Raw genomic sequence first — 16584 nt, 5'->3', positions numbered from 1 at the left:
CGCGTTTTCACTGTTTTTAATTTTCCGTAAATTCGCGTGCGTTAACAAACACAACGAAGATAATATTATGCTTATGTATATAATGGCAACAATACAACATTAAACTATATATTATTATAATGGCAATTACCTATGTTCTGCCTATATATTATTATTATTATTATCATTGTATTCTATAACTAAGCCGTAACCGGCTGATTTTCGAAATCTTCCATCGAAAATATAATCGTGAATCTGCTCGCTTTGCAGACCACGGACGCCACCGCCGTGCCGCCAGTTGGCAAAACGGTTCCGCAGAGGCATCATCGTAGTCGTATAGTTTCATCAGCTCACACTCATCATTTCTGTCGTCGTCTTGTCGGTAAAATGAAATAGGTGTCTGTAAAAGGTGCGGAGATATTAATATATTATACGAGGCTTACCCGCTGCAGCGGTATAAACCGGTCGACAGACCGACGACGTCGAAACGAAATCCGCCGACGGGGGAGGGAAGGAGAAGAAAAAAAACATCCGATTTTATGTGGAAACGTTTACCGACGCTATTGTTTGACGGTTCACTTGTCGCGACAATGTTTTTTCGCCAATTCACGCAAAGACAGCAATAATTATACATATATACCGGAGGTGGCGGAGGCGGATCACACACCCCGACGACGACGGCGCCGCTCGTTAGCGGTATAATATCCCATAGCTGTTGTCAGTCATTAACCTTCCGTGCACTTCAGTCGTCATAGTTCTCCTTGGCGAACGGCCATCACCGTAAAACTTTCAATAATATTTTAGTGGTACTACAAAAGCGGTATATTAATATAATATACAACTCACACCGAGTCCAACGATAGATATGCACCCGCCGTGGTTGTCACTGTGCCCTGTCGTCCTGTACCTGATCGCCGGAGCAACGGTCCTGCTGGCCGCCGACAACGTCACAACGTCTACCCCGGTACAGGTGCGGTATACTTACATTGATAATTTTATAACATTTAATATTATAGTTGTAAAAGACATTTTATGGCGATAGTGCGCGTATCATGATAGATAAATATTATCGATTATGATATAATAATAGTATTTACTAATTTAGTATTTTATACAAAATGACTCATGCATGCCGGGTAAAACAAAAGTACTTATAATTGACAATGAATTTCGATTTATATTTCATTCAAATTATTTTATCTTTTCTATCAGGAAAATTTAGATTTAGCATATTATGTCGAATATCTCCATAATATTATGTTTATTTATTTCTCACTGCATCAACAATCATTATAATTTGTATACGTGTTAATCAGGAATTAAATCGAATACCCAAAATATTATTCAGTGATTTTGTTTAGAAAGAGTAGGATAAATGATTTTATTTTGAAAACATTTTACAAGATATTTGTGTTACCTATTTATTTTACCCAGAGACCTAGAGTTAAACAAAAAAAATTATTACAAGATAAATTTACTGCGAGAAATGTTATACTTTCTCAACCACAACTAAATTGAGGACTAGATGATTTTTCTTATCATTTTTTTTTTTTTTTTTTTTTTATATATGTATAAGAAATGGCTTCGACAGTATAGTTATTAACTTATATGTGTTAAATATCTATACATCATTTAAATCATGTGTGTACCTATAACAAGAATTTATTCATATTTCTATAATTAATTCCAACTAACCCAACGATGAGGCATAAAAGTCGTGGCGAATTTATTATAAATTCATATAAAATGATTAAAATAGAATTTTAAAAATGGCACTGTTTTAAGAAAAAATCACTATAGTATTTTACTTATTATAATATATTCCTATATTCTATCCAGTGAGAAAACTTGTCAATTCTGCACATACTTCGGTCAACTTGCTTTCGAAACAGGTACCCCTAATAACAGAGGGTCACGTAAAGATGTGCAGAGGAACTGATTTTCGTCAGTCTGTGGGGTGCTCTCTCGCTAGACAGAGTATGGCACTTTTAAAATTTGAAATTACCGTAAGTTTTATTCTATGCAACATCCGTCCTTAAAAATGAACACTTTCCTTATGACTATTCCTAATCTTTATGTTAGAGATCTTAACACTCAATAACTCTACAATATCCTTTCGATGGCTGAATAGAAATTTCAACTATATTGTCTCATTTTTATTTTCATATAATCTACTGTCACTGACTTCTATTAAGTCTTGACTCTTTCAACTTCATATATAGACATGATCATTTCCTCCAGAAAATGTTTCACAATATAAATTATATCCATTTTGACCTATAATCTTGGAGTGGCCGAGTGGGGAAGCTTTGAGCCCAATTCTCAGGATTTTAATTTAATTTATGTGTATCCAATTATAATATTATCATTAGATCTTATATTTAGTTTTAATTATGTATACACATTTTATAAAATATACTGTATACAAATGATTATCTTTCCCAAATTTTTTAGAACTATACTTTATAGATATTCCTTTATGTAAAAAATAATAAAAAACATTAAGATAATATTTTAAATGTATTATGTATCATTATATGAAAATTATTTTTGATACTGAAAAAACCGTACAAGGCTTGTTCACTAAAATATGGTAGTAAAAAAATAATTTAATACTTATTATGTTACTTGAATCACTTAATTATTTTTATATATAAATGACAGACCTGAGCTAGTATAGAGACTATTTCACTATACAATATTCTAATAATCGAGTGATTTAGCTTATACACACACACACACATATCATATTTAATATATATTATAATTTATAACCCAGTTATCTATGACATTATTCGTGATGGCATAAAGATATAATATATGTATATATATATTGTAATTATTTTTTCTCTTTATTGTTATACACCAGTGTCACTGTGTCGAGTTCCTTATCATATATTCTTTATCCTAGATTTACAATTCATTATCAGAATTCAGAACATTAAACACATGGATAAATGAATCCGTACTGCCGTAAAACCATTTACAATGGCGATAAACCATTCGTGTACTGCATGGTTGGCCGATGAAAAATCTTTTAGGTTTTATTTTTTTATCATCCTGTATTCGTATTTCTATTTGTTCCATTGTTTTATATTGTTCAAAATTGGAGCAAATACATTGGTTTAACGAATTAATTCCAATAATACCAATATGGTAAATTAATACGCCTTGTAGAATATACGTAAACGTATTAGTGTTACATTAATGTAGTTCAACACGTTCGTTAAAAACTATTATCACCTAACACAATGGGTCGGATCAGCATAAAACGACCCGCCAAGATTTACATCGTTGACTAAGTTTTCTATTATTTTTTTTTGTTCAAGTACCTATATATTATTTTAATTGAATTTTCCAATTATATTTTACAACACTGTCACGCGCAGGCAGTTCGATTGTGCGCACGCATTTATACGTCGCTCCCGAATTATGTCCAGCTCTGAAACTTCTACTGAACAGAATTTTTTTTTTTCATTTTATTCAACAAAATACTTGACATTCTTGTTACAAACTCGTAAGCTGATTAACCTACGAGATAAATACTTCAAATCAAGTAACATCGTCTAACATTTTATTTATTTATAAATTAAACTAAATAAATTACATTCCACTATTGCAAAACGCATCACAATCATTACAATCATACGTCAAGCACAAACCAACCACAGGCATCGTCACGCGCGGTGATCTTTGGACTCCGATAACACTGACAATAAGGCCTCCATGTCCCCAATTAAAATTGTCAATAACCAAATAATCAGCAAAAATAATGAAGACAAAAATAAAAATAAATGTTACTTATCTACATCGCCCACTCCACCACAATCACCATCCAATACAGCTTGCATTAAGAAAGCTAAATCGTTTGTTACGCCAAACAGGTATAGCGTTCTATCTGTTGACAAGCCTGCCATTGAAAACCTTAACATCATATCTAATAATTAAAACGAGGAGCAACTGAATACCACCAACACCACACCGAAAACAATTTTGCCTCCACCTATTTTCATAAAAGGGGTTATTAACTACATAGGCTTGCTAAACCAATTTAAACAAATCATCGGGCCAAACACCTTCTCGTGTAAATTGGCCTCAACTCATCTAGAAGTTTAAACTAATACCCCAGACAATTACAAAAAAAATCGTTCACTTATTGAAAGAAATCAATGCACAGTACCACACATACCAGCTCCAATCCAACAAACCTCTAAGAGTAGTCATAAGGAACCTTCACCCGTCTACTCCAGAATCTGATATGACAACAGCTCTAGAAGAAATAGGATACATGGTTAGAAATGTCACCAATGTTAAACACCACCGAATCAAAACTTCGTTACCCATGTTCATTATTTAAATAGACCCTATGGAGAAGGCGATTTCGATATCTTCTCTATTACTTCTATTTTACATACAAAAGTAAAAATGGGAGAGTCCCATTTAAAACGACAGATACCACAATGCAAAAACTGTCAAAGCTATGGACACATTGCTCATACTGCACGTACCCACCCATATATGCCAAATTTGGATAAAACCACCACTCATCATCGTGCACAAAGATCTACCAGCAAAATGCAGCCTCTGTTAAGGGGTGCATCCAGCCAATTATAAGGGATGCACACAATATATCAAACAATTTCCCGGAAACACAAAAACACCTTAAGCAAGAAAGCTTAGCAATCACTGCCGCCTACTAGTCTCAATATCAACACCAATCCTGAATAACAACAGCAGCAACTAGGCCCTGAAAACGCACCCAGGTCACGTACGTATGGAAATGTAACTGAAGGTCACCAGTCCGCAAATTTGAATACCCCCACAAACATCAATGAAACCTCACTTCGAAAATTCCTTTACAAATTCAAATCTATTATAAACCCTCTTATTTCTCTCCTCACCACCTTTCTCTCAAATCTCATTAACACTAACAATGCCAAATAATAACGCAACATCTCACTCTCTCCTCATCCTAAATTGAAACGCAAATGGTCTAGCAAAATACAAAGACAAACTCTTAGCCATATTACAAAATAATAGGATTGACATCATACTTATATCAGAAACCCACTTCACCACCTCAACACACTTCTACCTACCTGGGTTCCAAATCTTCAAAATTAATCTCCCTGATGGCTCCGCATACGCGGGAGCCGCCATCATAGTGACATCTTCCCTACTATTCATCCTATCTCACAATTCAAAATGGATCAAATTCAAGCCAGTGGCATACAAATAACACTTGGCAACATTTCCTTAAATATATTTGCAGTATATAGTCCACCACGACACACAATAACCTTAAACCAATTCAACGACTTCTTCCTTACTGTTGGTCTTAAATTTATAATAGGAGGTGATCTAAATGCTAAAAATATACAATGTGGCTGTTGCGTAAACAATCCCCATGGAAAATTACTTAGGTTCACAACACAAAATTGAAACTATAAAGTACACTCACTGCCACAATCAACATACTGGCCCACTTCACCCAGAAAAAAACCAGACATTTTGGACATATTTATGTCAACAATTTCTAACAGCTTCCACAGTCTAATTACCAAGGCTTGGAAGTTCTAGCAAATGCATATTTTTATTGGTTGGTCTTAGGACATTCAGAGTAAGATACAAAATTGTTTCAAACTTATCTAATGTCATATACAAAATTTTATTTTGCTAATTTTTGCATATTTGTGATTTTTAGTGCTATTTTGCTAATTTTGAGTTATAGATGCTATTTAAAAGCATATTTTATATAAAAAGAAAATAAACTAAATTGTATTGAATAATGAATATTATGCTAACGAAAAAAAAAACAGTACATTTTAGTTACTATTGCCGATCGCACAGGTTATTCTGTTTGAGTTATTTTTAAAATTTTATCAAATGTACTGCAGTTATCGAATTCGTTCGAAGGTTAGATAGAAAATGTCCACAACAGAAAATGTTCCAGAGCCGGAAAAGTGCTTACTTCTCAAATATTTAGTATATCATATTTTATATAAAACTTGTATAATTTAAAAAAGTCTAAAATATTCAGCCATCCTCTTAACAATTGATACTGCCCTTCTTGCGAAACCAAAACAACCAAGTCTCATCCTAGGCCAAATGAACTGGGCAAAATTCAAATCCTTCCTTCATAATTAATGTAACCTCAAATTTAGCTTAATATCTCCAAACGATATTGATGAAGCCGTATACCTCCTAATCAAGTCTATACGACAGACTGCTTGGTCTTGCTCCTCCCCAATGTCAATTACTAATCCCTCCACAAATCCTCCCCAACATATAAGAATACTAATGTCAGACAAACGAGAGCACATGCAACTTTTCAGAGAACCAAATAACCCTCGGATGAACTCAAACTTAACAATTTAAATAATAAACTCAAAGGACTCCTAGCCTTTATTAGTGCAGACAATTTTACCAAGCATCTTGTCTCCCTCTCGTCTACCGACAACTCGCTTTGGTGAACAACGAGAAAAATCTCCTGAACAAATCAATCTGTTCCTCCACTAAAAAAAATCGATGGTACTTAGGCCGTCACTGATTTAGATAAAGCCAATACATTTCGACATCATCTCTATTCTACCTTCAAGCATCACAACAATATTCTTACTCCTTCTCAAATCGAAAAAGTAAACCAATCTCTCTCTCACCCTCCACCCATGATTCTCCAGTCTAAACATATTCGACCTAGTGACGTTGAATATGCAATAAGAAACTCCCCCATCTTACTTCTCTAAACACACATTTTCAACTCTATACTTAGACTGTCATACTTTCCTGTTCTTTGGAAATTCTCAATCATCACTATGATCCCCTAAACTGACAAACCCTCATGACTCTCCCAAATTATACAGGCTCATCAGTATTCTTCCCCTATTTTCAAAATTTTTCGAACGAATTATATATCCTGAAACGCATCCTTTTTACCATAGAAGCCAGCATACCTAATACCCAATTTGGATTTCGTCAAAACCACTCCACCAACCACCAGATCCATCGTTTAGTGGATAAAATATCGTATACTCTTGAAAAAAGCTTATTTTGCTCAGGTGCCTTCCTTGACGTATAACAGACATTTGACAGAGTATGGCATAAAGACCTACTCTTTAAACTCAAATCTATTCTTCCGCCATACTATTTTCTATTATTTAAATCCTATTTATACAACAGACATTTTGATGTTCGATCTGGCTTCTCATTATCCAAAGTATCACCAATCCACGCAGATGTACCAAAAGGATCTGTAACAGCACCTATACTCTTCAATCTATTCACCTCAGACCAATCAACCACCCACAACACTACAACTGGCGACTTTTCCGACGACAAAGCGCTTCTAGCGATCCATGCCAACCCTGAAATAGCCTCAAACCGCGTACAAAATCATCTCAATCTCTTATCAACCTGGTATAAAGACTGAGGGATAAATATAAACAAAACACAATCCATCCACTGTACGTTTAAACTATGGCAAATAGTCTAACCTCCCATCTACCTCAATAATGTACCTCTCCCAAACGCCGAAAATGTCTGATACCTTTGTCTACATCTAGACTGCAGGTTAACTTGGGCAACTCGCACCCACAACAAAAGATTTTCCTTAAATAATCGCTCTCACTAATTAAGTTATCTCCTCACATCTCAACACATCATCTTAAAAAACAAGCTACTATTATACAAACTCCTACTCAAACCGAGACGGTATTAAACTCTGAGGTGCAGCCTAAAAGTCCAACTTAAATAAAATCCAAGTCTATTCAATATGTCTCCGCCAAATAACCAAAGCCCCCTAATATGCATCGAACGACACTCTACATAGAGATCTAGCGATTTCAACAGTCCAAAACGTTGCAAAAACTTTCTACAAACGCACACATTCCAAGTTCTATAGTAATCCACTGATTTACGAGCTATCCACCAACTCTCCTGGTGACCCCAGAAGGCGTCTTAAACTTGGTGTCGTGACCTACTCGTACTTCTTGGCGGCTTCTTATCTGCTGATGCTCAAGCCATGTCACCTCCAAACATACGCTTATTGTAAAATAATATTTACAAATTGTGTATATAATAATAATATGTATATGATAAAAAGATAAAAAAAAAATATTTTAGAACTGATTTTTTACGGTAACTCGTATGGAATTCTTGTGTATAGGAATTGTGAATAATTTAACGAATATATTTTAGCTGACGAAAGTGGCATTACTATTATTACAATATGCACGTAACATGTTACCTACTTCAATAATTTAGTTATAGTATACCACGAATCACGATAAAAAACGATTCCCTTTGTTCTCATTCTAATGTCTATCATTTATATGGTAATGGATTACCAATAGTGGTTGACTTCCTTCGGGTCATTTCTGAGAATTATTATTTCGATTTTAAGAACAAATGATTTATACTACTTTCACACATACACTCTTTTATCATGAAATTAATTCGGTAAAAAAATCCATCAGTCGCCGAATTAATGTATATAAACATACAAATGGAAACTGAACGATAATTTTAACTTTCCCAAATTATTTAAAATATTATATGATTCTTCTATTTCAATAAATTAAATAATTTTTAAAGTTGATATTTTTAATTTATTACTAAAAATCAAACATTTAGTTAGTAGAGTTTCAGTTAAATGTTGTGTAATACTATAATATAATACTTGGATACTTAAATACAAATATTTTAATTACCAGTTAATAATTACCATTGTAAATATGTAATACAAGGATATAGAAATAAAGTATACAATTTAATTATTGAAATATGAAATATTACGATTTCAAAAATGTTAAATAATGGCTAATGAGCAGGCAATGGCTAATGTATAAATTAATAAGTGAAGTTAAATAGGTTTTTATTTTGAAATATCCTTTAAATGTCAACTATTTAAAACTTAAAAAAGTATAATATTGTATAATAAGTAATTATAATGTTTTCAAAAAATTACCATTTTCATTTGTTAATGCTTATTATCCTAATTTATACATGATTAATATTTATACATCTTACAAATGTTAGAGACTTTAATGAATGTATTTTAATTATACTAATATTTCTTAAGATTTTTCAGTTTAGAAAGAAAATATTCAAATTATATTATATAAGGTAGGTACACATAAATCATTTAACTATATTCTACTGAATAAAATATAGAATATTTTATATTATGTTATAAATAATTGTAAATAAATTCATTGATACATAAAATAACAAATATTACTATAATTTTATATATTAATAAATTTGGAAACAATAGTGTGTATTTATGGGATTTTATTATTGATATAAGACGTAACCACCTATCTCAGAACTTAATATACCATAATATTAATACAACGAATTGTGTTTAATATAGTTTAATACAGTGGTTCCCAATTGTCATTGAGCCACGGATCCCTAACTAAAACTTAAATTGAACGGGGAATCCCTTATCTGTGATCTCGTACTTTTCAATTTTGTTTAATTATAAAATGAAAAAAAAATATATATATACATATAATACATTAATTGTCAACCTTTGTAGCGATAATCGAGTTTCAATAGTGATTGCGCAAAATACCTGGAATTTCAAGCCAATACGTATTTAAAAATTGTACTAAAATATAATAAAAATATCACTTCAGTAATACATAACCACGGAACTCTCACATTAACACTTGGACCCTTGGGGTTCCGCGAACCGTCAATTGGGAACCACTGGTTTAATACATTTTTCATGGTTATTGGTTAAATTAATATTTATTATTTTATATCTTACCTTATATCTGAAAGAATGAGGGTGAATTCTACGAGAGTATAGTATTAATATAATTACCAGAAATAATTAAAATTAATTTATGTTTTTAAATAGGTACCTATAGTAAAAAATATATATATTCAAACCATATAAGAAAAGTTATGATATTATTGTGATGTGTTAAAGTTGTAAAAACTCGGTGATACAATTTATACAATCGAATTGTAGGGAGTTCCTAGATTATAATCATATTCTAGTGAAAACTGTAATTCAACTAATTTTTACGTAGGTATGCGTATAATTCAATATGTGTAATATGATATGCATATTTATTTTTGTTTTCTATATTATACATATCATACCTATATGCACACTTATGGTGAATCACTTATGTATATAATATTATGTTTCTCAAATCACGTGAAATCGTCTACATAAAACCGAATTTTAATTTTATTTTAAAAAATGAGTAGCAATATTAACAATAATAATAGATAATAAAATAAATAAACAAACCTAATGGTTTTCCCTTTTTGTACGCAAAACATAGTATAGTAAATATAGGTAGCTACTTGTATAACACACGAATACATTGTTATTATTGTAACGATGACCTGCATATTGATGATACGGTTATTAGTATCGGATCAGACGTGCTCTACATCTGCGGCATAACCTTCTATACATTGCAGACATACCTACATACACACAGAACATCTAATATCCTCATCAGCTTAACACGCATGCCACACAAGATGCGTTTCACGTGAAAACAATCATAATATATACCTAAGTATGATATTATGATATTGTTATTTGATTTATCTATGTATAGGTACAGGAATTCGAATTCGTGGACATCTGTGATGGTACGCGTGTCATGTAACTCTACAATATGTATAAGTAGTACCCATGTTTATAGCTGCGGGTGCCGGGTAACGAGCACTTTTCGCTGTCGTCAACGATCGATGAAAAACTCATTTTCTCCTCGTGAAATCTAACCACACGAGATATATTATGTACGGTTTGAGTTAACAAAATATAAGAGCAATTACAATAATATTCAAATGTGAGCACAGCTAATGATCGCTGAATTATACACATGCACCATGCATCATATCATTATTATTAGGTACATACTTTTCGGTATTAGATATATTCGAACGAATAATTTTTTTGCAGAATACCTACATTTTTAGAGTATACTATCAATAAATAATATGTATATTATAATAATTACCCATAAAGGAGACACTTAGTAATAATATAAATATATGATGATGTATTTATATATATTTATTATTTATGATATGAAATTTAAAATAATGTTTTATAGTTGACGTGTGGATATTATCTATAAGCAGTAGCCGGTGGAAGATAATATAGTTATTTTAAAAATCAATTTTTTGAATACGATGCCCCTGAAAAATTGTTATTCTACATACCTAATTGAACTAATTTGATTTATTTTTATTATTTAATGCGTTTAAAGTTTAAACCAAATTGATATATAATTACCAATTACTATACAGCATTAATATATTCCTTCCTAATTACTAACAATTGTGTAGAAGAAAGTAATATTTGGTGTAAAAAAAAAATTGTCATTTCACTACATAATTGTACACCCGGGTAACCAAATTTCATGAAACATTACGTAGTACGATAATAATAATATGTAATATCATACAGAATCGCAAATAATTATGCTTAATGAGTGGAATGTGTTGGGCTGTTGCAGGAAGATCCACAGGGGAGATGCTCGAACAATTACACGATGACTTGTGTCAAGAGGGACGTACTATTGTTCCTGGACGCTTTGGACGGCGAACGGAGCTACGAAGTGTATCCGGGATTCACGTTGTTCCAGAGGCGCAGCCCGTCAGCTGGCATGCTGCCGAGCAACGAGTCGCTGGAAGCGGCCAACTCCAGCCAGCTGGACCACATGATCGCCAAACGGCTCAACGATTACGTCGAGAGCATCGATCTACGGGTCAGACTCCTCAATCCTATCAACGCGACGGCCCGATCGGTTGGTAACAGCATGCTCGAACGGATTCTGCCGTTTCTCAGAATGAGTATGACCAAACGCATAATGTTATTATTAACCGTCAAGTCTTTGCATTACTTATTGCCCAAACTGTTGAACAAACTAAGAATTTAAGTGCAAAACTAACTTAGGTACAGGCAGTCATACCATCCCTATAGGATATGCCCTGTAGCTCTTTTTAGAAAATGTCTTAGTTGCGTTAAGTCAATATTTTACTGCAACTGAACTATTTCTGATTAAATTATTATTTATACATATTAAAACTATATATGAATTATTAATGCATATTATTATGCGCATAAGTTATTAATAATAAGTTAAGTGGTTAAGTTTTAATAATAATTTGTTATATTTAATTGTCTCATTATTAATGTGGTTTAAATTGTCGATTTTATCGGAAGACATCGTAACCGCATCATGTGCTATCTCTGTTTAACTACTCTGTGATTTTAATAATAGACTTGTAATAATATTGGTATTGGGCTTTTTGATGGTTAAAGGTAATAATATTATTTAGGGTCTTATGTAGAATTTTTTCTAAAACTAGTTTTAAAACTTGCTTCAAAATTAAATCATTAAAAAAAGCTTATGAGGGTAGGTAATTATATTATATTACTTACCTTTGCATTTGACAATAGGTCAATTCACTCTAATATTTAGTAAAATTAATTATTCTAAAGCTAAATTTTACTATGTCTTTGCGTAACAACTTCTTTTTAAAACTTGCTTACAAAAATAAATAGATATTTTATAAGAAGCTATTTAAAACTATATTAAGCAAAGACATGCAACTTTAAACCATACGTTTTTGCTATGTAGTTGACAAATGTGCCCAGGAGACGCCCCTAAAACTATAATGATATTTATTAATTTAATAATAATACAGAATGGTATATTATACTATACGTCATAGACACCCACTTGATTATACGATTTTTTCTGCATTTAATGTAAATATTATTACCTCAAGTCTTTTTATTGTTCTCAGGTCGGATTGGGTAGTCTTGGCCTTCGAGAAATATTTATCAATCGTCCTGTGATTTGCTATAGTAGTCCATATTGGATGAATTTTAATATTAATAAATAATAATGACCTTATCACGTTTGTTGACTGTATACTATTATATTGAATGCTGTCATTAAAATCGTAACATGGGCATTGCGGCAACCAGTTTCATATCAGTAGAACATTTTAACGGCCCTTCGAGATTTTCTAAAATACTATCAGGTGGACAGTATTATTATTCCATGCATTAAGCGCAATTGAAAAGGCGCGTCTATGGCGATATTCGATTGTCAATAAAATATAAACATAGGTATAATATTTAACGTTATAACCGATTATTGTATACACACAAGTACCAAAACATGTTGTTCGTCTTCAGTAGTTCTCTATTGCTTATATTGATTTTGCCCGCGATAATTGGTATACATTAACTGTAGGTATAGCATAGGCATTCTATAGGTATTGGCGAAGTGAAAGTCGTCTCAATTGTCCGACCGACGTGTTGGTATATATATTATATGTATACAGGCACGTCAACAATAACGAAATGTAATTATTATTTTGGAAACAAATTAAACGCGGTACACGGCAATTATATTATCCGTCAACTGGTTTATTAGGTTCTTCTGTTGAGGAGGAAAAAAATCTAAAATTGAAATAGACCGGCGTGACGCCATCGCAAGGACACGCATCATCAACGTGTCGTACCGTTTCTAGATATTACCTATATATGTCACACATAGATCGAGCTAAAAACGAAGTGTAAAAAAAATCTTTGTACAAATGTTTGAACGTGTAACGCCTAACAAAAATCAAAACGCCATTCGCTAAATTGATTTTAAAAATTTTAAAGTACTTACGAAGTTACGATGGTTCGTATAATAATTTATCTATTTGTTAGATTCTGAGTACCTTAGGGTGATTTTTTTTTCTATGATTCATCGATTCTACGCGTTGGGTAAGATTTAAGATACACAGTTATTCGGTTCAGCTGCGGCAGGCTTGGCAGACCGCGGCCATCTACATTACCTCATAATAAGAAACCACTACTTTACGACAGTTTAATTTTAAAAATTTGAAATTCTGTTAGTTCGTGTGTTGTTATTTGTTGCCCGTTGGCAATGATCTGATTATTTCCTGCCTATGGTTTCTGGTAGCTGATTATTTTGATTTTTCTCGTTTCCATACTAATGTAAGGAAGCTTAAAAAAAATTGCAATCATCTAGTTCCAGTTTATAACAAGACAATTTTTACTAAAATTCAAGGTTTTGTTTTTTATATTTGAAATGCATCAATAACCTATACGTACACAGAAACTTTGTAACTAAGGTTTGATAAATTATTGTTTGTGATTGGATCACACTTTTGGGCTTTCTGTGGTTATTTTGAGTGAATAATCCGAAAATTTGAAAACCAATGTCTAGCCGATCTTTCATATTGAATTTTTTTTGTTTTTTTTTTTTTTTTTCGGAAAACTGAAAGGTAGAAAAAAGAAAGACCACCACGGGCTGTACTGGGCGGCGGGCACGATGGCTGCAGTCGGAGCCAGCGCTCTGATGGCTCTTTCCAGCAAAGCCTTGATGACTGCTGGAGCGGCGCTGGCTCTGGCAATCTACAGCTGCATGAAGGGCGGTGGCGGTGGCGGTGGCAAGGGCGGTGGCAGTCACTTAACGGCCACACTGATGGAGGAGAGCACGCTGGTGCCACACCGGCAGTGCGCTGAGGCGGTGGTGGACATCTCTGGCGTGCACAACTATCCGGCGGACGTGGAACGGTATCCGGGGTCCCGGAAAACGGTAGACATCGTGTCACCCGCCATGCCAGTCTACAGAATCCATCAGACGTCCGAGGACTACTCGTCGTCGTACGGCTCGTCTCAGCCCCAGTCCCAGGCCCAGTACCCGTAGCGCTTTGCAACTGCTATCGGCAGTGGCAATAGTGGTGACATGTAGGTACTATGACGGCGATAACCAGTGTCCGAAACTCAATGATCTAAAACTGTTTCAAAAAAAAAAAGACGAAAATGCTTAGTAAATTGATACACTTACCCATATAATTATATAATATATTAAATTAAAATACTAAAGACCGTTTCATAATCCGAATTCCATAAATTAAGGAATTAAACAGAATAAAAACACAGGAAATCACAGTAGAAAAAATTATCTGTACGTTTTAATTAAAATACTCCTAAACGCTAACAATTAGAAAATTTTATTTTGGATGTACTATTTGAATTTATGTGAAAATTTAAGGTTTTAATGGACACCGTTTACTACGAATAAATTTAACGCTGCACTTTATAAACTATATATAACCATAAAATACAATTTGGGATTATTATATTTATTTATATTCATTATTTACTACCTATTATAAATATTTTACGACTCACAATGGATATATTTTAATTACCTTATGATAAATACAATTTGGCAAGTAACTAACCGATTCATCTTTTGTTATGGCTGTTATGGCCTATATGGAGCATTTATTCAATTGATATAGAGATAAGGAAAATCAACGATTATTCAAAGAAAATAAATTGAAAAAATCATTTATTAATTTTCATACCATAGAAATCATTTCTGCGCGTGACTTTATTTTATTATACCTTAATTTGCTGCTAAAAAAAATAAATTAAAAAAATTACCATAAGCCATAAAGCCAAAAATTAAAAATATATTTACTATTGAATCCTGAATTCTATAAATAAAATATCTGTAAAAACGATTAACCAGCATTAAAGTAAAACAAAAAAAAAAATCATCTAAGCGATCTGGGTATTATAATAATTGATAATAAACAATTTTAGTTATTAAGTTCCATAATAAGTAGGTATATTTCTGGATCTGTAATGTTTAAATTAAGATAATTTTGTACTGGCTAACTTTTTACTAAAATCTGGTGTTTAGTGCAATATTATGATTAATTTATATAATAATAGTTTATGATAATAATACACTATTACGTATAAGGTGATTGATTATCAACGAATTAATACGATTAAACATTTTTTTATGCAATAAATAATTTATTTTCGATAAATTGTACGTTTTTTCTATTTATGTCCGAATTAAAAATTTTGAATAATTTTATGGTAATAGCATATTGATATTTATTATTTCATCAAGTATAATTTTTTTTTTTATTGGAATAAAAGGCTTCAACATCACAGGTCATTAGCCTAAAAGTAATAATATGTTAATTATTAGTATACATTTATTTTAATTATTTTATACTGTAAGTTAAATATAATTTTTTTATCATTTGTGTCAGCATACGTTTAAATGTTTTACAATTATAGGTATTTTGATGTTACATACTGTTATAGTATACATATACCGTGGTTGTTTTAGTTATAGTATTTACATATTATTATTTATTGGATATTAAATTATTGCAATTGGTTTATAAGTTGTCTGATTTAGTCATTTTGGTTTTATAAGAAAATGTATTTTGGTAACATATTTTACTTTGTGGTTTTTTCTTCATCAGCTATCCATAAGCTGATATGTAGCTTAGTTAGTGAGTATAACTTCAAAAATAAAAACTACTCTGAAGTTAACAAGGGCTTATGCACAGTGTGTACCTACATAAGTATATATTCAGCCAAAATTTTGTAACTATCGTTCGAGTAAAACAAAATTGATATAAATGTAGTTTAGAATTATAGATTTCGAATCTTGCAGTACATTATTATTATAATTGAAATAACTTTTATTACTAAGTCCAACCTTATCAATAGTATTTAATATGTAACTTATATAACATGTAAATAATTTAGAGTTAAAC

The 16584-nt window shown here is 32.1% G+C and overlaps 1 protein-coding gene across 1 annotated transcript; it reads left to right on the top strand.

Moving 5' to 3' along the window:
- The first annotated feature begins 258 nt into the window (after positions 1-258).
- On the top strand, positions 259-15956 carry LOC107167464 (uncharacterized). The gene is made up of 3 exons (XM_015516512.2): positions 259-949; positions 11475-11811; positions 14272-15956. The coding sequence occupies exons 1-3, from the start codon at positions 845-847 to the stop codon at positions 14694-14696; spliced, it is 867 nt and encodes a 288-aa protein (XP_015371998.1). The 5' UTR covers positions 259-844; the 3' UTR covers positions 14697-15956.
- Positions 15957-16584: the final 628 nt, after the last annotated feature.

Source organism: Diuraphis noxia, unplaced genomic scaffold, assembly GCF_037042655.1.
Source record: "Diuraphis noxia isolate RWA-SAM2 unplaced genomic scaffold, SU_Dnox_SAM2 contig0005, whole genome shotgun sequence".
NCBI lineage: Eukaryota > Metazoa > Arthropoda > Insecta > Hemiptera > Aphididae > Diuraphis > Diuraphis noxia.
This window is presented reverse-complemented; position numbering and strand designations above follow the sequence as displayed.